Source organism: Simochromis diagramma, unplaced genomic scaffold (genome assembly GCF_900408965.1).
Source record: "Simochromis diagramma unplaced genomic scaffold, fSimDia1.1 OVJJ01000705.1, whole genome shotgun sequence".
NCBI lineage: Eukaryota > Metazoa > Chordata > Actinopteri > Cichliformes > Cichlidae > Simochromis > Simochromis diagramma.
Window position 1 is genome coordinate 1498610 of NW_024387448.1, and position 23715 is coordinate 1522324.

Below are 23715 nucleotides of genomic sequence, written 5' to 3' on the forward strand. Positions count from 1 at the left end.
AGATGGCTTGTTGTAGGTGCGGATGTAATAGGATCTGACCGGACTCCTGACTTTACATGTGACTCCACGTGTGTGTGTGTGTGTGTCTTGATTATCTTCAGTGACGTTTACAGCTTCAGGCTGATTTCTTTGTAATTGAATAGGAGAACCACACGATACAGGTTTATACAATGCCCATCTGTGGTCAGTGTGTCTGTCTGGGTGTGTGTTTCAGTATATGTAAGACAAGTTTCTGTGAGACACCCCTTTTCACCGAGGATGATGAAAACAAATAGTACTGCAACAGAGGTGAGAAGAGCTGCTCTGTAGTTTGAAATCTCCAGTAAACTAAAACCCGACACGTACAGGAGTTTTGGGCCCGAGGCAGATACCTATTTTTAGAGAGTAAAACCTTCCAATATTGAAGGGTAAAGTGAGGTTGTGCTGGAATTGCATTGAAAGGGGAAAACAATGGTGTTGCTGTTTGTTGACTTTCCAGAAATGTATTTCCCGAACTAGTTAGCAACTTAGGGCAAAGATGCCACTTGACTCCATACCACCATTTGCTCAGCTGTGATGTTTGCAGCTACATGTCCTGCAGGAAGTGCTGAGAGCCAGAGCTGCTCTGTGGCATAAAGTATGGGATGGCACCAAACATAGGTTTCTGCATTATGTAGTGACGTTTTTATATTGCACACCATAGACGTTACTGCTGTTATGTCTGTCATACCATCCAACAGCCAAAGAGGCAGGAGTCACATGTTACCAATCTCACAAAAATGAGTACAAAATCATCTACAAGTATTAGCTTTTTTTTTTTTTTTTTTTTGTCCAATGGGCAGAACAAACATCTCAGTTTATTTAAGGAAATCAAATGAAACCAGAAAATTTCCACATTTGATCTACTAAAATTAGAAAAAACAAAACAAAGAGACTTTCTTTTAAAAATATGATCTACCCTTGATTACCAAACAATTTCTCTTTTTGAACATCATCAACTTACTGTTTGGCCTCCATCTTTGTGTACGATTGAGAATGGAATTGGGTTTTTCCAGAATCAATGTTTTTTTTTTTTCCTTTGTTAGATACACGCATGTGTGTTTGTGTGTTCATCCCTGACCAGAGTGCAGAGCATGTGCAGGAATGTTAATGCCTTCTTCCTTTGTTATCTGTGCAGACGGCAGAGTGTGATGGTGCATATTCATGAAGCTGCTTTCCTGGAACATGTTAACTACTCCCATGAAATGAAGAGATTTAAATTTAAGAGAAGCAGATAGAGTAGAGCGATACTGTAGATTCTCTCTCTTCTCATTTTGTTTCTTTTCAGTTTTTTCCCAAATCCTATTTCACACATGTACTTTATTGTAGTTCATTAATGTTTTGCAGTTGCAACAGGCACCAAAGCTGGGTGCTCTGGCAGTCAGCCACTCCAGCATGTTATCACCGTTCCAAAAAATCTCCATGTGAACAGGTCACGCAGTCAAGCTTTGCATCTTGAAACCTGTTATAAAACAAGTAGAGGGGGAAACCAAACTAACTGCTGCTCACAGTTCAAAAAAATTAAATAGTTGCTCCAGTGTACACAGCATTTCAGCAGCGTTCCTCAAGTAATTAAATTGGGAGTCTTTCTTTATCCTTCAGGAACGCTCATCAAACTTGTGTTTACGCTGAACTGGATGTTGATGTAAGTTTTGTCCGATTTTGCTGAGTTAAGTCAAACTACGTCTTCCATGCAAGACGGGCTGAGGCTTCAGCCAGATAAGCAGATATATTGTGTTGTTCTTATCAGCCAAAGGCCTTTGCTGCAGATTGTAGCCACCAATCTCACTACCACAGGCTTTTTTTTTTTTTTTCTCCCCAGATATGCTGATAGCCTGTGGCTATTGCCATATCAGTCACCACTGTCATTTTGATGACTCACTGTTTTCACTTACAACCAGCAATATTAGTTTATTTTAAATAATCGTGCTTACAGATTCACAAAATATTTGAGATAAGAGATATGAGCAAGACACTTAAGGCATTATTATTTATTTCCCTTACCTTGCTTTGTGTTTAAGAAATGTGTGAATTCTGTGTTTGGTTTTTTTCCCCTTTTCTTCTGGCTTTTTATTGTGTGTGTGTGTGTGTGTGTGTGTGTGTGTGTGTGTGTGTGTGTGTGTGTGTGTGTGTGTGTGTGTGTGTGTGTGTGTGTGTGTGTGTGCATTATAAAAGATAAAGAGGGAGATCCCGTCGAGTGAACTACTGTTGAGTGGCTTTTTTTGTTGGGAAATGTGAAGAATGTGTTTGATGTGAAGGACAGCAGGAGTGTGAAGGAGAAAAGGAAAATGTATACAGATGTGCAACAGAACTGAAGTTGGATTGATCTCTAAAGTAGAGTTTGTGAAGATTAGTACAATGAATTCTTAAAATTCTGTGAGAAATTACAGAAAAAAATGATTTAAAAAAAAAAAAAAAAAAAAAGCAATTTGCTGTTCTCGTCATAGCTGAGTACTGTAAATGCAGATGGCATTGAGGGGAAAAATATTGGCCACAGTTGAGTAATCATTCAGGCTGCAAGGGAGTGTCATCCATTTATAGTTCACAACAGTTTGTGTTGGTGTGATGTAGGAACACTAAAACAGCAGTATAATGGCAATCAAACAGTTATTGTAGTGTAAAGTTTATATTCTATACCACATATTGCTGTGGTTCTTTTTTTTTTTTTTAATAGTAGAGAAACTGTAAAATAACAGCTTAAAGACTAGAAATGCAGCTGCCGGTACTTTACTGTAATTTTACAGGAAATGTTATTCCTGTGTGGCTCAGCACACAATTTTTAAATGTAATCGTATTTTTTCGATGGTGAATAGTTTCCTCATGTTACACTGGGAACAGGAACATGCCCAACACAACCAGTGCTGCTTTTGGAAGTTGAGCAGCTGTATTTCATCAGCTGGAGAAGTGGAATTCAGCAAATAAAGGGTCCTATTCCTGTCAAAGAAGGAAATCAGTTTCTTAAGTCTCCACATTACCCCAGTCTCGGAGTATAAGGATTTATTTATTTTTCGTTTGTTTCATAGTTTAACCTCTGGTCTCCTGAAAAGTATGACACAAGGAAAAACCAAAGTGCCTGTATTGAGCAATGAAGGTGTCAGATGTCATACAAACAAAAACTCAAAGAATCTGAGTTCGTGCAACACAAAGAGAACCTTTCCTCACCTGTGTTATGATTAACATGTTGCAATACCAACTTGGGCCTTAAGAACATTTGTCAGTCAGTCATAGTACTCGTTTCCCAAGTTACAGTTCTTCTGTTTGTTGCAAAACAAAGCAAACACAAAAAGTATCGCTTTCCCCATGCTAGAAGAGTGTTTGGAGTAATATCTTAACCGACAGTATGTAAAACAGCAATGGGGAAAAATTGCAGACGATCTGGTGTCTTTTAATATGTCACTGAGCTAGTGTGTGGCATTCAGCGGAATACAGGAAACGGAGATAATGTGGCTCTCTGAACCACGTCTGTGTCGACTGTTATTTGTCAAACAGGAGAGCACACCTGGTGTCACCTCTGTGACAGACGGAGGCATTCAGATGAGTGAGTTGTTTCCACCTTCAAGCAAATTATAATACTGGGTTAAGATAATAATAAAAAAAAAACCCCAAAGTGACAGAGATGCACTCTGTCAGAGTTTTTCTATCTGTGTGACCTGTATGTGAGTTATGTAAATGGGTGTATTGCTGGTATGCTGAGCTGGTGGAATCCCAAAGCACCTGTTTAGATGAATTAGAACAGGATGTAATGACTTAGATTCCTCACACGATGTTCATAAATCTCCTGATGGAAAAAGTGAAATGAGACAAATTTTAAAAACGTGTAATTAAAAATAAAGTGGCTTTTGTTTCAAATACCTTGCCCTTGACTCAGATTTGGAAATACTCGGTAATGACTCTGTTATGTCCTTAACTTTAAAACTGTTTCCATCTTCACTGTGATTCAGGAGGTGGAGCTCTTTCTGTCTGTTTGTCGAAGTCCCTTTTTCTAAAGACTGTCCCAGATGTATCATCATGTGAATGTAAAAGAAAGAATTACCATGTGTGTGGTATAAGAAAAATGCCATGTGGCAGATTAGGCTACTGAAATATATAAATTCAGTCAGGTTTAGGGCTAATTGGCGAACATTAAAACACAATATTGCTACGGTGAAAGTGGTAAACGCTGTAGCTGTATAACGTCATTGTAACTGTTGTTAGCTTGTGGTTGGTCCTGTTGAAGCTGCTAGTATAGTTTATTTGTAGACTTATTATTTCAGTGGCAGCTGGCTCTTATCTTATTTTTGGAAAAAAAAATATAAAAATTGTGATGTTGCATAAACGCGCTGATTACAGAGGCAATGAAAACTTCATTTTTGAACGATCAATAAATTATTCATCAGGCTGGTTTTTGTTTATATAAATAGAAGTCAAACCTCACACACTGAACCATTATCATCTCATTTTAATCCCACGGCTGGCAAACAGGATTCTTAGGTAACCTGCAATCAAAGTATTAAAGCGGGAAGAAAATCATGAATTATTTATTGATTTATTACAAAGTAGTTATGTATTGAGCTTGGCAAATGTTTTGGAGGAGGGTGAAAAGAATCCAAGTGTGGATTTTTCCTGTCGTTCTCACATGAAGGCCTGCAGCCAGATATCTTTCAGAGGCTTGCGGATGATTTAGGTGCCTCTGGTGTCCTCACTTAACACTCGGTAATGTTTTCACTTAAGAGGGTCGTCCTCATTTTTGCTGTAACACATGCATACGGACACACACACTTGCATACACATAGCAGAGGGTAGTTCCTAAACTTGTTGACAGCCACACACACACTAGCATTTACACTTGGATACTCCAACTATGCACCAGCAGAGCGAGATCATAAATATAGAAATATTTTGGCGACAGTTGTAGGCAGGGAGGCCCACACCCATACACGCGCACGTGTGCACACACGCACACACAAACCACGGTCTGGCCAGCTGCTCTGGGAAGACGAGGTTTTGAATGGGAGTGACAGCTGTGGATTCCTCTGGATGAAGGAGGGAGAAAGGGAGATAGTAGATAGGAAATGTGAGCGAGGAAGGGGGATCAGTTGCTGAAGGAATGAGCGAGTGAGAAGAAGCGGTGGAAAAGGAGAGCGGGAATGACAAAGAAAAACACAGATCGGGATGAATGAAAACCCGTGGGGTGTATCAGAATTCCTCTTTCCTTTTTCCTCAACAAACTCCCTGCAAATTGAACCACACTCTATGGAGCAGAGTAATATCAAAGCTGATCAATATAACCTACCCATGGCCCTAAAAAGTATCCTAGTATCAATATGTGTCTCATTTTAAAATAAATGTATTATTTCAGGTTTGAAAAAGATTAAATAATGAGATATAAACATGTCCTGGCAGCAGTTAACTTTTTGATGTAGCACACAGTTGAGTTGGTACTCTTAGAGAGAACAAAGAGACACAGAGCGTTCCCAGAGTAAAGAGCATGTGATTCTAACTGTCAGTACCAGACTATTTATAAAGATCCTGTGTTGCACAAGGCTGATTTAGCAACTTCGTGGATTTTTCTTTTTTTGTGAATACACCCCCATGTCTTGTGCTTTTTACTCTGTTTGATTAGCTGTTACTATTGTTGCTCTGTACTAAATGCTAAATGACAAAATCTGTATTTGCAATAGGTTTTCTGAGTCCCTCCCCCAGTGACTTGGATCTTTCCTTGTAAGACGCTTCGTAAGAACCTAAAAGTCAAGATGAACAAATCATTCTTCTTTTCTTCCTTTCCAAAAATGGAAAAGAAGAAAAAATTAACAGTGTAATCAGGTGTCGCCATGGCCGACAGACAAAACAAACAGCTCCACCTGTGGAAACCAGGAAGGAATTGAACAATCCATTGAAAAAGATGTCGAATTGCTGTGACCAGTTTGCCCCATAGTGGCACTTCTCCCCCACAAAAAAAAGTTACAGTAAGCTTTACAGCTGAGATTTTTTTTTTTTTTTCTAATATGCTGTTTAAAAAATGTGTTTGTCATTCCTGTAACATGTCAATACATGTTAACAAAACACAACAGTGGAGAAAATTTCTTGCACCACTCCTGCTTCCTAAAAATTAGCTGAGATAATGTCCTAAAAAGCCAAAGTATTCCTTGAGTAGTGGAAAAACTAAATGTCCTGGTCAAGTAGCACTGCAAAGTTCTTGAACTCTTTAAGCTGTGTCTGAGCCTATTTAGTACTACAAACAATTGAAATGGATGAAACACAACTTATCTGGGCTGTCAATAGCTGACTTAGTAGTTTTCCATGTGTCTATAACGTGTGTGTTCATTACATTAGTGTGTTGCCTTCAGGGCCAGTGTTAGTCATTAATCTGAGTCGTTAATGGATGTCAGGCTCTCGGCTCTTTGTGAACAGAAATGGCGATTTGAACCGATCGGGCGATAGTGTCCGACAAAGAGGCCTTCAGAGAAAGCAGTGTTATTCTAATGAGAAACTTTCCAGCTGTAGGGCTCAAGGGCACTGTGGCAGCGTCAGCGTCACAACAACAGCAGGGGGAGGAGGAGAGGGGAGGAAATGGGAGTCTAAACTGAGCTCTTAAACAGGAAGCCACCCTGGTTCTCTCATTGTTGTGTTTTTATAGACTCGACTTCCTGCTGACATGACCGCCCCCGTTACCATGGTTGCAATCCATGTTGTTTATGGGATGGACTTCAAAGATCCCCTGGTGGCAAGACACTAATGGTCACTGCTGTGTCAAGAGTGTGATGCGGAAAGTGTGTGTGTGTGTGTGTGTGTGTGTGTGTGTGTGTGTGTGTGTGTGTGTGTGTGGGGCTGAAATATGCTTTTAGTTGTACAGAGGTGTGCGCTCGTGAGGATTTAGAACGCTTCCTTTAGTGTTACTACAGATATGAGTTATCACTTAATTTATGTAGTTCAGATTTTATTTGTTATACTTATTATACTAATTATGATATTCTTAGGACTGTTTTGCTCCAGGTGAGTGAGGGAGTGTGAGCAAAATGATGAAATGAACAGTCTGGTGTCAGAGAGATTCGCCAAATAGAGGCAGAGAGAGGGAGGGAGGAAAGAAAGAGAAGGAGTTAAAGAAAAAAAAAAAAAGAGGATGTGGCCGACAGTAAAAGATGACTGGAGGGGAGTGGAGCTCTCTGTCTAATTATAGATCCTGCTGTGAGTTGGCTGAGGCAGAAGTGCTACTGGGGCTTTCACATTGCCGGATATTTACAAGACAAACACGGGTATGTGCCACTGACTTTTTTTATTGTTACTTCCATGTGTGTACTTGTGCATGCGACAGTTGTTTTTTTTTTTTTGTTTGTTTTTTATATCTCGTGAGAGTACAGTGAGGGAAAACTTGTACGAAATTCACTGGATACCGCGCACTAGAATCCTGCTGTGATGTGTGCGTCTGAGAGTGTGATGACTGACATCCATCAGCCCAGCTTGTGTATTAAAGAGAGCGGTGAAGAAAGTTAAAGAGCTTCTTTCTTGCGTTGTTTAATTCTCAGCCGTGTGTCTCACTTTTCTTCGATACTGCACTACTGTGCTTCGACAGTTACTACTAAACTTTTTTTTTTAACAGCGGCAGCACAGTTTACAGGTGTGTGTGTGTGTGTGTGTGAGCTCTTGCTGATCTCACACACAGCAGCACTGGATGTTTATGGAAACTCGTTGAGGACTTGGGAAACTGGACCCTCAGTGCATTATACATCAACCTTCTTCTATTACACACACACACACACACACACACACACACACACACACACACACACACACACACACACACACACACACACGTATACTGACATAACCACACACTTGCAGTCCCATCTGTTTGTTACACACACACATATGCACACACACCTTTTTATACACTTAAATGGTTTTGGGATGACTGCTCTGGTTGTTTGCACGTGCCAGCGGTTCCTGTGAGGGAAGGGTGGCAATTTTAAACGAATGAAATCAACCAACATGTGAGATTTTTAGCGTTTACTTCAACTGCCATGTGCCCACAATACTATGCAGTAAAACCTGCCTTTGACATAGTTTTCTGCTGCTATTATCGATGGATGGTTCTGGTTGAGTCAGCAACATAGAGGAAGGTTTAAAATGCACTTCCAGCATAAAGTTCAGATTTTTGGTTTGGCAAATAAGGAAGTGAGAAGTAGTAGGATTTCAGGAATATACGTTGCACGAGTGTGCAATTTAGCATCGAGGGAATTTCTAGTAGTAGCCTAGTATAGATCAAAAGTCACGCTGCTAAGTGCTGTCATTTGCCAGATTTACATTGCATCAGAAAATGGTGACATAAAGTTTCATAAAGCCACTTCTATTTGTGTCAACATGTGGCTTCAAGAGCTGACCATTTCTCATCCTGCTTCCGATAACTGCTGCAGTGTGTTATTTTAGTTTAGTTTTTGCAGATTATAAGAAGCTGCTTACTTAAGAAGAGCCAGGCTTAAACCCCATGGGTCTGACCCTGTATTTGTTTGCTTTAGATGAAACTGGAACTGTTTTCCTTGGCAAAGCGCTCCAAAGACATGCTGCAGGCTTGGATCAGGAATTCTATGGAGCAAGTATTCACGCGCACATCCTCAAATACCATCACACTAAGCGCACAATGGTTTGACAGGTGTTCAGAGTGTGTGCGCAATCATATTTGACTCCACATTATAAACACAGGTGGATTCTTCTATTACATAAGCTTGAAAAAGCACTGTAATAACATGGATGAATGCCGTCTCAGGCTTAAAGAGAAAGACTCGAAAATCGGAGTCAAAAGGCAGCCTTCTTTCAGATTTGATTTGATTTGATCTCTGAATGTCGTTGAACCTCTGTTAACTGTGCTTATTCTTTCCTTCATCTGAAAGGTCCTAATTTGCATTGGAGTCTTTTTTTGTGCCTGCAGCTCAACAGATACCTTGCGGTAATGACATTTTTATCTTCTGAAATTAGCTGGTGCCTCTAAAAGGTGTAGTGTGATTTAGACACACACGCATGCAGCAGAGAGAAAAGAGAAGGAGTTCTAACTATATTTGGATGTGTGACAAGACACAAAGCGGTTGTGTGCTCTCTTGATTGTTGACTTTGTAGTGAGTGGTTCTCACTTGTGGCACTATTCTGGCTGTCAGCTCTCAGTGAGTGAGAATAACTCGCCTTATCTACACGGTGTTAAAGAGAGGGCACCTCTTCACCTTTCTTGTCTGCTTGTACTTTTTTCGTTTTGTTTTGGGGTTGTTGTTTTTTTTCTTTCCAGTGTTCCTCAGTTTTATTGCAGCGGCTTTTTCTCTCTCGCCCCTATTTTCCACTCCACAAGATGGTTTTGAGGAAGAAAGGGAGAGAGGAAAATACCAAGCGAGGGAGAGAACGAGAGAGAGGCCTTTGCATATCCTTGTCTTACCTGTAAAACCAGTCCAGACTGAGCTGTACACCAGTACAGAATAAAAGAATAGAAGAAGGGAGGACTCAGATGTAAGGGATTACCCAAAATCACTTGCTGTGGGAAGGACTCCTTGTCTCTCTCTATCAGTCACACACATCTGGACGCACCCATTTGAATTTCATGTTGTCTTCATTGAGGACATGCACCTAATCTACATAATCTGCCTGATAATTCAGCACATTCCCAACGGTTTCTGCAACTAGGCGAGCAGTATCGTACTGCACCCTTGGTAATTTTCATAATGACACACTGACACTCCCACACGTTCTCACTCGCACAAACACACTCACTGAATGTAAACCTCTCAGTTGAATTTGTCTGTCTTTGTTTCACAAAGAGCTTAGCTGTGTGTCACCGTTAAATCCAAATTTCAAAATAAAACGTAACCTATTACAGTGTTAGGTATGTTGAAGTTTTAATCTTGGCACCAAGAAGTCTTGGAGTTCTGTGCACATTTAAACAGAGTAGTTACTTTGTTACCCTTGACTGGAAGATGTGGGCACCGTTTTGTTTTAGTATAAAAGTCTGCCGATGCTGAATGCACGACCACGTTGTTTTCTGAATGTTGGTCTCAGATTTAGTGTAAGGTTAAAAAAACACATTAACAAGAAGCACAGCTCACTCTCTGGGCAGTATTTACTGTTAAGGAAACAGTACTATCGTTTATATGTGTGTGTGTGTGTGTGTGTGTGTGTGTGTGTGTGTCACTGGACATAAATAACTTGACCTTATTATATAGTATTTTACTACTTCAGTATATTTCCAAATAATTAGACAGCACATTCTCTCTCTTGACTGTACTTCCTTTAGTGATATAACATATTTTTGGGGTCAGCTATTAAAAATCATAGTTATCAGGCTTTCAGTAAACATTTTTCTCAAATAAATCATTAAGTCGACCTTGAAGACTTTGATGGATGAAAGTCATATTTTAATGGATAGTTAAGATGACCCCGCCCTACACCCCAGAATTCTTTCCAAACTGTCATGTTTACACACAGAAAGAATGGTACACACACAATTACCACACATTACCAAAAACATAACCTCTTTGGTACTCCTCTGGAACTTTGGGACAAATAAATACATAAAACCCATCAAGTTCCAAATGCAGTGGGGGTTTTAAAATAAATTTAAAATTAGTTTCTCAACTTTCTTTGGCTTTCATGAGTATCATGTTACTAATGCTCGAAAAAGGACCTATTGCTTAAATGTATGTGTGCATGATATGCATGTTATTTTAGCACATGCATTCCCAGCTCTATTTGCAGAAAATAGCTGTGCTTTTTAAATAAAATCAACATGCAATCATAAGCACAAGGCCAAGATTTGTTATTTCTATCTGAGTGCAACACGCAGATGTAATGAAGTGTAACATAATGCCATTCTTTAAGGGAACTGAAAACACCAGAGCCTCGTATTACTGGGAGAGGCCCCAGAGAGAGAGACTTTGGATGATTTAAATGTGCCTGCAGAAGTTAAACCACTACATGGTGTCTAGCCTTAAAGTCATGTTGGTTTCATGGGCAGTGTGTTATTCTTAGTTATTCGGCATTTCTAAAAACAGCATAATGTGTCCGCTTACTAGTGATACTCCTGAAGTATCACTACACACTGAGGAATCTGGGGAGAGGAAAAACCCTATAGATGCACAAAAACAGATTTTAATCTGAACCCAGATTTAAAGAAATTTAAAAAACGCAGTTTGTTTATAATTAACCAACAGCTCAAAATCTGATGTGGTGCTCATGAGGCATTCAACCATGATGACTACTGAGTCCTATACTCCAATGTAAGCACATCACAATACTAGAAATGCAGTAGTTTGTACCAAAACCAGTATAATTACACGATTTTCAACCCCCCGAAATACAAAAACAAAATGATTGTCCTGTGTTTAAATAATTACTGGCAAATGTTTATATCTTGTTAAAGGACAAAGACCAGATATTAGGATGGTTGCGTTTACTTTGGGTCTTCATTCACAGTGAGGTTCCACGCTAACGGCATGTCAGCGCGAGGTTGTGAGTGTGCGTGTCCTGCACTCCCGTTCACATGGGCTTACCGGACAATGTCTGGTCAGGGTCAAGAGTGCTGGAAATCGACTGATTCCAGTCCCCTGGTCAGTCTAGTTTGAATGCTTTACAGAGTAACATGTAACAGACGTTCCTTAGAGGTCTGTTGGATATCAACAGTGTCAAATAAAGTTATAGCTTGGTACACAGATTACACATCAGGGAGTAACAAGTTTATAAAAAACTTTTTTACATTGTACTCTGCTGAGATAATTGAGCTCTACTGCCAAGTGATTTCATGTTTTGTAAGTTCTTCATAAAGACAAGCAAGTTTAGCAACATTTGGCAGTAATGAGGATTTTTCCAAACTCTTGAAATTAATAAGAGAAAGCTGTTTTATGTGTGTGTCCTTTTGTATTTTTGCGTGTGTGTGTGTGTGTGTGTGTGTGTGTGTGTGTGTGTGTGTAGGCCAGCATTTCATGGACATCTTCGTTGTGTTTTTTTTTATTTATTTTTTTTGACAACTAACTAGAAACTGCAGGTGACATCACTGGGTTACTCTAGAAGAGAGAGTGTGGTTTCCCTGTAGAAACAAAGACGTCTGTGTAGGTAAATGTTGGAATAGAGTGCCATTTGCTATTTATAACCCAGGAGAGGAGGGTGACAGACACTGGTGTTCCCAAAGTGTGTGTGTGTGTGTGTGTGTGTGTGTGTGTGTGTGTGTACTGTGCCAGCCTTTGTTTCCTTGCACGATCATGTTCTCCTCTACATTTTACAACACAGAATTATTATTCTGTGTTGTCATTAAAGAAAATATGTGTGCATAGCCGCCTGTGTCTTTGTGAATGTGTGTGTTTGCCAAGGGATTTCTATTATTCCAGCCACGGCCGGCATTCGGGATGTCTTTCTGCATTTGTAGCCTAATATGGAGGAAGAGTACTGACGATCTAATACAGTAGGTGAGGTTTAATGTTTGTTCTAGGAGACACAGCACTACTGACATCATCTGTCTTCTGTACTGTTGTGTTCATGCCCAGCCTTGTCGCAGATTGTAAAAATAGTCACCTTCTGAAGAAGTCCATGCACATTATGTAATTATTCACAATGAATAAATCATCCATTTACAAAGCGAATGATGATCAGCGTGAGATGCACAATGTCAACATGGTGCTTAAAATTTCCATCTTCAGTCATTCTGCGGTCACTGTAATAAACTTTAAAAAAGCATCAGCACAGCTTCTTGGCTTAACCAGATAGTTTTGTTGTAAAACTTCAGACTTCTGGCTCGGACGGAATTAAAAGTTCAGACAAAAAAAACAAGAAAAAGAAAAATCTTCCCTCCTTTATTTAAATCTTTTACATTTTCCAAGGCCATCTAAAGGGGCTGGATTGGCTACTTTTAAAGGTGAGTTTCTGCCCCTCAGGCAGTTTGCTTGACGTTATGTGGTGCACATAAACATGAATGGTCCTGAAGGGCAGCAAGATTTTGAAACTGAAAGTGTGTTTTCTGACTACATTGAGTATTTTTTTTCTTTCTTTAAACTCCTCTGTTAGGACCCGTGACTGAGGTAACCTACAAAATGTAGTAGCTGTCAGACATGCGGTAAAGGACTTCTTTTAACCTAAACCACAATCTTTTCTCAAACCTAACCAAACAGTGAGAGAAAAGGCAGCTTAAGTGTAAAAATATTTATTTTTATGATAGTGTGGGATTCGAGCTGCAGTCTCCTTGGTGAAAGCTGTTTGACTTACCCGACCACCACCGGCTCCTGGCTCGTAAGGTGGTCTTGTTTTTCAGACTGGAAGCAGATCATTTTGTTTGCACGAATACAAATAAGATTAATTTTGGCGATTACTTTACAAATTCCCCTGAGACTGTGGCGTCTATTCATTTCCCTTTTACCCATATCCAGTCAAGTGCTGCTATTGGCATCAGGCCAGGCCACGCTGTGAGTGACATTTACTTCACACTCTGCAGCCCGACATCTGAGCGGCACCCAAGATGATGTCATATGAAGTTATTTCATTGTGCTGTGTGTGTGCGTGCACGCGTGTGTGCACACATGCAAGTTTAAGCATTAGGCAGGTTTGTGCAATCGGTATTTACTCAAGCCTATTTTGTGTGCAGCTCGTGATTGTGTGTAAATGTTTTTTACCGTACGTGTGCCTGCTTGCTTTCGGAAAGCTTGTTTATGCGTGGGTGGTTATTCAAATGTGTGAATAAATAAACCGACATATGCAGGTGAATGTGTGTCACCTGCTGCAGCATTATCCACATGTGTGGTGAGATATATTTGAATGCCTATATGTGCTTACAGCTCTGTCTCTTTTTTGGTGTGAGCCACTGTATATTATTTTATTAATTTATTTTTTTTAGTCATGTGTAGACATTTGTGTCTGTGTGTGCCTCATGGACGGAAACCCCCCACCCCCAAGCTTTTCCCAAGCTGTTCCCTCCCTGGATCTTGTTTTTAGCACTGGGTGAGGCAATCTTTCCCATTGACTCAGCTGTGCGATGCAGATAATCCCAACAGCAAAAAGCATGGAAGTGTGTGTGTGTGTGTGTGTGTGTGTGTGTGTGTGTGTGTGTGTGTGTGTCTCGTGTGAGTGTTGGTAATGAAAGACCTACACAGATGCCATAAATGCTTCAGGAATGCTGTTTCTACTTGTTGTGCTTACATAAACCCAACTTTCTTGATTCCTGTGTCAGTTTCTTATTATTCCTTCACTTTGGGTCTTGGTGTACTGCATTGGGCATCAGCTTAGGTAGTTGCTGAAGAGCCTTTCATGCTTTCACTGCTGTAGTTTCAAATCCTGTTGTAATTTGTTCCAAGGTTCCTGAAAGCTATTTCAAGCACAGATCTAGAAGGCCCAAATAATTTTGTGCTTTTCCGTTTTTATTGTAAAGCAATTTATATAAAGCCTGCTTCATAGCGACTCCCATGTGCTCCTTGAAATCCTAAATGTTTGTTTTTTCAGGGAGCACTTCCCACAGAGCATCAACTGTTCCTCGTTGAGGATGGAGCAAACTGTCTCTCTCTCTTCACTTTATCCTTGCCTTTTCCCAGATTCCTCAGTGGCAGTGGCAGTGTCGCGCACATCCTTGCTGTTTCCCATGGATCTCAGGGTGGGAGAGCGGGGGATGCGCCCTGGTTCGGACACGGTGCTCCTCACCCCGCTGCACCCGCCTTTACACCTTTCACCATTCTCCCCACAACCTCGCAGCTCCTTCTCCCAACAACAGCTTCACCAGCAAATCCGGGTAAGGGGGAAAAACTGAGTAAAACCATAAAAGACTTCTTGGGAAAACTTTTGTACAATATATTTTATTACACTGCAGTCTTACCTGACTTTTTGCTTTCTAAATGTTGCTAATGTGTGTATGTGTTTGGTGGGGTAGTTTAATATGGAACAAAGGAGGCGAGAGCACGAACATCACGAGAAACAACAAGAGTTGCAGCAGCTAAAGCACAAAGACAAGAGTCAACAGAGTGAGTCCACACACACACACACAAAATGGGAAATTAAACTCTAACTTTGCTACTCTACAGGTCTCTACAAGACTCCAGCTAATATTTATTTATTTATTTTTTTCACTTTTCATAAAACCATTTCCACAAATTTAAGAATAATTATGGCCCAGAGTACTAATCATGGCCAGAGAGGAAAGTCCCTGCAAGAGATCATCTTCATCTTTGTTACACAGTGTTTCTTCAATTGCAAAGCTGCTTTCTTTGAAGTGAGATCTAAATATAACCTGAAAAAGTGGAGATAAATATAGTTTTGCATCCAGGCACATAAAGTCCCTGGGTCAATATTGACTTGATCACTCCTAGCACCAGCTGCCACCTCGGTGTGCACACTTACACACAAGAATGGAAGCAAACATAGTCTCAGGCCTAACCGGTGACTTCACAGTGCATTGCACACAAATGCATCGACACTTGGAAGCATACATGCATGTATAGTATTTGCGTTTTATTTATGTATTTATTTCCTGCACAACTATGCAAATAATGTCTAGCTGTGAACACTGTGCTTTAGGCAGGGCTTGCTCCTCCCTTCATGCTGATACAGCTGGTAAATGTTTCTGTGGATTTGATTGGTTGCTGTGGCTGATTGACAGGTGCGGTGGCAAGTTCCTTAGTGAAACAGAAACTCCAGGAGGTGATTCTTAAGAAGCAGAAAAAGGCTGAGCTGGAAAGAACAAACGCTAACTCTCTGACTGCACCTCCTGTCCAATACAGGTAACGCAGCATGTGTGAACAAGCAGAACACAAAACACTAAGTGTACAACACAGTCACATCATAATAATAGTGTTATTTTTTAAATGCACTTTATATCGTGAATTTGAAGTAAAGCTGTACCAGGTGTTGCGTCACTGTTTACATGAATGGTTTGATGTGTAATTGTTGTTATGTTGTGTTTTTTGCAGAAAGCTGGGCCCTGACCCTAGCATACCCACTCTTGTTTCCTCTTCAACGCAGCCCCCTCCTGAGGGTCCAGAGGGCACGCCGCTACGCAGAGCAGGTGAAACATTTGACGCAAAATCCTATTAAGGAGAAATCTGACGAATACATATCATGGCGGAAGCTATGAATTGACACTATAGGGAAGTGAAAGTGAGTTATGACGTGAAAGACCCAAAGACAGCCTGGTCATTTCTCATTTATCATTCAAATAGCAAAGTGAAATATTTACTTCAGTTAGTTCTTTCAGAAGGGAAGAAATATTGCACTGCTCCTGACTTCATGCCAAAAGCGGAGGAATCAAAATCTGTTAAAAAATATATATATAAATATATATTCAAATGGAGCTTTTACTATTTAGTCTGTTGTCTCCAACCTTTCTATCAAAAACTACTGAATAATCTTTACTCAGTCCAGAGAGTAGGAGTTCCTGTGTATTAAATATTTGGTAACACTAACATTTTCCTGTTATGACACATTGTGAACATTTGGGATTTCATTACATGGAAATTGATTCATTTTCAGCTTTTACAGTCAGCAAACAGCATGAAGTAATATTCCTTTGTGCATCTCTTATTCACTAGCGTCGGAGCCTAATCTGAAGGTGAAACACAAGCTGAAGAAACACCTGAATACCCGCAAGAGTCCGCTCACCCGCAAAGAGAGTGCCCCACCCACTGTCAAGCACAGAGTTCCTGATACACTGGGTAAACTTACAGACACACAAACGCAGCAATACATAAGAGCGCTGCATTATTGTAGCCGTAAGCTGTTCTCAATTATTACCGATGCGAGCAATGTTTTTCATTTGTTCATTTTTGTTTTTTTGGCTTGTTTGTTTTGTACATGATTGTTTGATTGATCTGCTGTGATGTGATTGAAACACAATCGAGCTTCATAGTCAAATATCAAACTCACCTTCTGTTTGTCTGTCTGCAGACTCGTCCCCGAGCAGCAGCAGCACTCCAGTCTCTGGCTGTAGCTCTCCTAACGACAGTCTGCCTAATGAGAATGGACTGCTGCCATCTGCAGGCGGCCTCTCACATGAGGTTTGACAAGAAACACACACACACAGTGCTGTTGAGTCCTCTCAGTTTTACTGTATTAACTCTATCTAAGTTGACATAATGATATTAAGTTATTTTCACACTTGTTTTAGTAAAATAGTAAAACAGGTATTTTGAGCAGGGTTAAAAAGTTGTTTTCCATGCATTGGCTGCTGAGATGCTGGGTAATGATATGTTTAAAGCCATAAGAGTATGGGAACACTGTTTGTCAGCTGTTTATACATAATTCATTTAATCATCAAAGTCAAAACAAAGCAACCTCTGTCACACCTGCTGCGAATGTCTGACTCATGATTTCCCAGTGTCGAGGCAGCTAGAGACAAAACATTAGCTTAGGTTTCATTAGACCATGCTGGTGTAGAGTAGCTCAAAACAGACTGAAATTATTCTAAATAATAACATTTTCAGTTATTATTAACAGTAGAAAATGTTAGACAGTATACCAGCTTTGGTTTAAAATGTGAAAATCAGTTTGTTTGTTTTTTTTCACATATGGTGTAGATTAGGAAAGTTTATTTTCATCAGCACAGTTTCAGTTGGATTTCAATTTTACATCATGTTTATGTTTGGTATTCTCAGGCCCAGAAACTGCTGCTCAGAGATGGTACTCTAGCTAACTTCACCATCCAGAGTCCCTCCACCCTGCCCACCATCACACTGGGACTACCAGCTAACTCGAGGGTAAAAACTGAACTCATTTCTTACCTCTGCCAAGGAGGTTATGTTTCTGGTAGCGTTTGTGTGTGTGCGTGTCATTCTGTCTGTAAACGCGACATCTCAAAAGGTTTTGGATGAATTCTGACTGAACTTTTTAGGGGTGTAGAGCAGTTTCATGTTAAACATCTGTTGAAATTTGTCCACCAAGGTATTCAAGGTCAACTTGATTATTTGTTAATCAAAAAGTGACAAAAAGTCTTATAACATAGAAACTGTGATTGAAGTTTTAAATATCGTGACACATTTGACCTCTGACCTCACAATAGATTGATATGACGGTGAAAAGTCATAATGCGATATAGAGCTATTTAAAACTGTGTTTCTTAATTTCCTTGTGTGGGTGGGTTAGGGTTGGCTGTAGCTCAGGCGATGGAACTAATCTACCACTGGTAAGGTTCATGCTTTGATCCCTGGCTGCTCCAGACTGCTTGCCAAAGTATCCTTGGGCAAAATACTGAACCACATGTTGCTCTCTGATGCATCCATCAGAGTGTCGATGTGTGTGACTGTTAGCTAGAAAGCATAGGAAAAAAAGTGGTTTTATGATTGGATGTGAAGGGGTGACTAAGTCATGTTGTAGGTAGGAGTAGAAAAGCACTACATGAGAACCACTCCAGTTACCAGTTTGTATTGACAACATACAGGCATACAGGGAATGTTATATAAGGATTCTAAATATCATATTAATTATTATGACTTTGTTATGTACATTAAGGTAAAAAAAATTAATGTACACTGTTTCTGAATAAGGGTTTTTTTCCTTTGCTATTTATTGCTAAACTATTAAATTTGTGTTATAATAAATGATCTAGACTCAAATCTGAGTGTTGAGATGACTGTGCAGTGCAGTCTGTAGTGTTACAATTAACCTAAGTCACATCACAGTGACTTCAAAATCTCTCTGAAGTGAATGAAATCATCTCTGTTTCACATATCCTGTTTTACAAAGGAAGTAAGTCAATTAAAGGAAGCTTGATTCTCAGGAGTTGCTGTTTCACTATGACCTGAAACTCTGGCTTTCTGACATTACAGCGTGATGAAATTAAAAGACACTTTAGGCGGTTATGTCACTTCCACTTTACATCAGTGTCGTCAGAACTGATCAACACAGAAATGTTTGTCACAACAAAATGTGTGTTGTTATTTGTTGTCCTGTGAATTCATCCGTGTTGAACGTAAAATAGTGTGTTTGCTGTGACTACAAAGGTCTTTTCAACTGTGTGTGCAGACTGAAGGAGAGCTGTCCTCGCTGAAGGTCAGCCGAGTACCGGTGGTCACTGCCGGCGGCTCTTCAGTGTTCCTCCCCCTCAGCAGAGAAGATCAGGCAGGGCAGATGAACCCACACCTACCTGTCATCATCCTGGAGCCATCTGGACTGGTCCGCACTCCGCTACTCACCGGTGAGACTCTGCACTCATCCACAGTGTTGAGGCAAAAGCTCTGAAGTTCACAGTTGAAAAGTTTTCATTTTAATGTTATGTGTGATTTATTTGCAAAACTTCATCAGCATTAAAACAGAAGCACAACGCTGCAAAATATGCACATCCATGGTATTGACAGTTGTGTAACCCTGCTATTAGTTTTAGTGAATGAAATGTTACAGCACCACCTGGTGGTTACATTGGGAATGCACTTTTGTTGACTTTCAGACGAGTAAACTGGGAGGCTACCACTTTCAGACTATTTTTAATCTCTCACCTTTTTTGTGCTTCATTTCAGTAACTTTTCTTTCTTTTCATTTTGTTTGAACGTATGTCTTTACTTTCACGCAAGTGAATTTCCTCTATCACCCTGTCTCTTGGCAGTTCAAGGCCTAGACTCCGTTCCACTTCAGTTTGCGCAGCCATTGGACCACCTGTCTGCTGGAGGTGCTCAATCACACAAGCCCCTGAGCAGAGCACGCTCAGAACCCCTTCCTCAGAGTCCCCACGCGCTTCACACACATCTCCTACAACAACAGCACAACACACAACTACTGGAGAGGCTCAAACAGCAGACACACCTGGGCAAGGTAGGAATACATGTGCACCTTTCAGTGCTGTTTGAGATCATACATGATCTCCTCTTTGCCACATTTGCATCAAGACTGATAAAACTGGCTGCCTGTAACCTTTTAAACATGATTAAAGGTGTAGGGGAGGCTGAGCCTTTCTTGAGATTGTTTTATTAAGCCTCTTGTCACAGCTCATTGCCCTTCACTCGTTAAATTCACTTTACCTCCGACATCAGCCATCCTGAGCCGTTCTTTTTAATGGATTGAACTGAACTGAACTGAACACAGATTCACAAACATTTTTTACTTTTAAATCCATCTTTAACGTGTGTATGTCCATGTACAGCTGATGTCCAAGTCCAGTGAGAAGCCCAGATTGCATCAGATACCTTCTGAGGATATGGACTCAGAGGACGGTGGCGGGACGTCACCCACGGAGCCAGCCTATCACAGCAGAGGGCGGTCAGAGTCGCTGAGGGAAGTGGAGCCATCAGCATCCAAGACACAAGAAGAGCAGATGAACCTGCAGCATGCCCTCATACTTAATCAGGTTTGGAAACATAGACTACCTTCAAACACACACACACTCTTGTACAAACACAAACAGGTAGTTGGGTAAAACACAACACAACTTTTTTCTTCATCATCCAGTCCTGTAGATGGCAGCCTAACACTGGCATCTGCATATTTCATATTAGTAGCAACTGAACATTTTTCTTTGTGTAATTTAACTTTTTCTCCTTTTTATTCTTTTATTATTGATAACTGTAGACTGTATATCTGATTTATCTATGTTTCCTATCAATTTCTCCCACTAGTCGTTGCTATGGGAACAGCAGAAGCAGCTGCAGCAGCTCCACCGACAAATGGAGACCCTGGCAGTACCTGTGTTGCGTGGAGGCGGCAGGGCCGTTGGTGGCTTGGGCGTCCATCGCCCCGTGTTCCGTACGCAGTCTTCCCCAGCCTCCACCTCTCTCACTCTGCCAGAGAAAACCCTCAGTCTGCCTGCACAAGACACCAGCAGCAAGCCACGCTTCACCACTGGTGAGTCACACAGTGTTCTAATGCATATCGCACCTTCTGTGTACAAATTTTTATTATTTTTAGGCTGGGGCTGTATAACATGTCAGATCTATCAAACAGTTGACAGGGTTTTTCCAGATGGTTTCACAAATTATGTGCTGTAATAGCTGGTCTACTCACGAGAGTTAGTTGTGTATTATTAAATGTATCTTTATATTGATATGTTGACAAAAATCATAAGTGAGGAGCATGCTCAGTTAATAGTGGTTAATCTGCAACAGTGGGTGTTTTTATGTGATTACTGGTGGCAGTTCTTATCAAAATGGCCATCTCGACTAACATGTTGTTATAAATCCTTTTTTTGTACACAGGCCTCGTCTATGACTCTCAAATGCTGAAACACCAGTGTACCTGTGGAGATAACAGCAGTCACCCAGAGCATGCTGGGAGGATACAGAGCATCTGGTCCCGACTACAGGAGAGAGGCCTGAAGGGACAGTGCGAGGTATGACACAGGACGGACACACACACACACACACACACACACACACACACACACACACACACACAGGATATGGTTAGTCAGGTATCATTATTGTTATTAATAAGATATTAATTTCTTTGATTTCGAATGTCTCATCATTTTATGCATGTTATGCTCGTCTTGCAGAGTATCCGCGGCCGTAAAGCCACTCTGGAGGAGCTGCAGTCCGTCCACACGGAGCGTCACGTGTTGCTATATGGCACCAACCCGCTCAACAGGCTCAAACTGGATAACCGCAAACTGGCTGGTACGCTTCACCTCATATTGATTGTGTTTAGAATCATCAAAGAGTAATTTCAAGGGTTTTAGAGTGAAAGAAATTATACTTTTATCCACAAAACATCCTTTGAATTCAAGCCCTGCCAAATGAGTTCATGCAGTGCTGATTATGCCTATCAGAACCAGTCAGATCTCTCTGTATTTGGCAGCGTACTTGGGTTTTAAATCAAGTGATGACAAAATAGATTAATTTTATTCAAACCAGTAAAGGCTGGTTTGACAGAGCTGAAGACAGATGATCAACAATAGCAGTGAAGACAGAGTTTGTTAGGAGGCATCAGCAGTGGAAAAATGGTGGAAAGATTTTAAAGAAATTAAGAATATTAAATGAAGATCAGGCATGTATTCAGTATTAGTTTAAGTCTTTTGAGGGATTAAACTGTTAAAAATCTAATGGCAGGGACAAAAACAGTTTATCATCAAAAACAAGTTTTCAGTTCTGCAGTTATTCTCACTGCCAGATGGGGGAGACAAACACTCTGCACTTCTTTTTAAATATTTATATGAAATAAATGTGTTTTGGAAGCGTGTATTTGTGTATGCTGTCTTATACACAAAAATGACATTTATGGCATTATGATAGCTTAATCACAATATGCCTGATTCCTCATGACATAAAAGGATTATACAAGCTTAAAAAACAAAACAATTACTTCTAATAAATGTATGAATGCACAATAAAAATGTATATTTCTCTTTGATTTTCAGGGATCCTGTCTCAAAGGATGTTTGTGATGTTACCATGCGGCGGTGTAGGGGTAAGAAAAACCAACAACACACACCAAGACTTAATGAATGCCGTAGAAAATGCCACAATCGCTGAAATAATGAAAGTCAACACTGTTTCAAAGAAAAGCAGCAAAGACACGAATATTACAAAACAGACAGAAATAAAGAGAATATATTAGAGTGGAAAAGAGACCTGGCTCAGCCCTGCGCTAACATTTGCCTGACAGTCCAAGTCGAACCATGACAACTCAGACTAATGAGAACAACATGTCCAGGACCAGGGTTGAAAGGAATGCCTTAGATTTCATCGTCTGAGCCAAATGCAGTTATGCCAGGTTGCGAACAAACAGAGGAGAGGAAAAAAAAGCCAATGGAAAGAAAAATGACTTGTAAATATACATCTGTATTAACACGGGAGAGAAAAGTGACATGTTTACTCTCGAGTCACATTAGTGCAGGAGATTCTGTTTTAAAAAATGAGATTATTTCAGCAGCAACGACATAAACTGTGTAGTTTTTAATGCTTCCTTCAATGCATACTGATCATTTGTATTTTTGGATCGGCAGGTTGATAATGACACCGTTTGGAATGAGTCGCACACCTCCACGGCGTCACGTCTGGCAGCAGGAAGTGTCGTGGAGCTGGCGTTCAGAGTGGCCAAAGGAGAACTAAAGGTGAGACTCGAAACTCTGCAGTCATCTAGCGCTGTGTGAAAGAGACAGACCACAGATGGACAGGCTAGTTTCCGACATGTAGTCACCTGCTGCAATTGCAGTAAAGCACTTTATTTGGAACCACTGAGCTACTGAATGGACCGAGTTTAAAGTTGGCATTCAACGTTAGCTGTCGGTGGTAACGATCAATAAAGTTGACGTTTCTAAGCAGCTGTAATATGATGTAATGTGTAGCTGTCATGATGTCAGTAAGTTGAACAACTGCTTCACCAAAAACTGCACAGCACCTTCTGAGAAACAGTATTTTAAAAACATGTAGTACAGTAAGTGTATTTATGACTTATTTAATGCTCCTCAGGCTCTGAGCTGTGGGCCAAAACAAATTAGAGAAACTCTAACTTGTTTTCGAGGAGGTTATATCCACCATGGCAGTGCTTTGTTTCTACGAGTAAACTAGTAGACTAGAACTGAGCAGAGAAGCGTTTCTCAGCAGAAGCCACTTCAAAGGTGATGGGTTTCAAAAAAGAGCTTTTCTGTTATATTATGGCCTTAATTGTCTTTCTTTTCCTCGTTGCACTCAAAATTTGGGATGAAAGACTTTTTTTTTTTTTTTGTAAAAACATAATTGGTTTAATAAAAAAAAAAGATGAAATAGCAGGTTGACCTAAAAGGTTTTTTGTTAAAAACCCAACCAAACGAGCATGAAGCAAATGTGTGAAACGAGCAGGTGAAGTACAGTGTTAAAAATG

The 23715-nt window shown here is 40.3% G+C and overlaps 1 protein-coding gene across 5 annotated transcripts in view; it reads left to right on the forward strand.

Moving 5' to 3' along the window:
• Positions 1-23715, forward strand: part of LOC120722632 (histone deacetylase 7-like) — a 55920-nt gene that overhangs the window by 22295 nt on the left and 9910 nt on the right. For 2 of the 5 annotated variants that reach the window (XM_040013680.1, XM_040013681.1), the window contains exons 3-17: positions 14538-14731; positions 14870-14960; positions 15596-15716; positions 15906-16000; positions 16524-16646; positions 16879-16988; positions 17586-17687; positions 18952-19123; positions 19529-19734; positions 20063-20266; positions 20535-20760; positions 21111-21244; positions 21410-21530; positions 22271-22320; positions 22859-22966. In XM_040013680.1, coding sequence (XP_039869614.1) covers positions 14538-14731; positions 14870-14960; positions 15596-15716; positions 15906-16000; positions 16524-16646; positions 16879-16988; positions 17586-17687; positions 18952-19123; positions 19529-19734; positions 20063-20266; positions 20535-20760; positions 21111-21244; positions 21410-21530; positions 22271-22320; positions 22859-22966 — 2057 coding nt within the window. Of the gene's footprint in view, positions 1-79; positions 7251-7277; positions 8939-14537; positions 14732-14869; positions 14961-15595; positions 15717-15905; positions 16001-16523; positions 16647-16878; positions 16989-17585; positions 17688-18951; positions 19124-19528; positions 19735-20062; positions 20267-20534; positions 20761-21110; positions 21245-21409; positions 21531-22270; positions 22321-22858; positions 22967-23715 lie in introns of those variants that run through there. The other 3 variants (XM_040013682.1, XM_040013684.1, XM_040013683.1) reach the window with 3 other exon arrangements.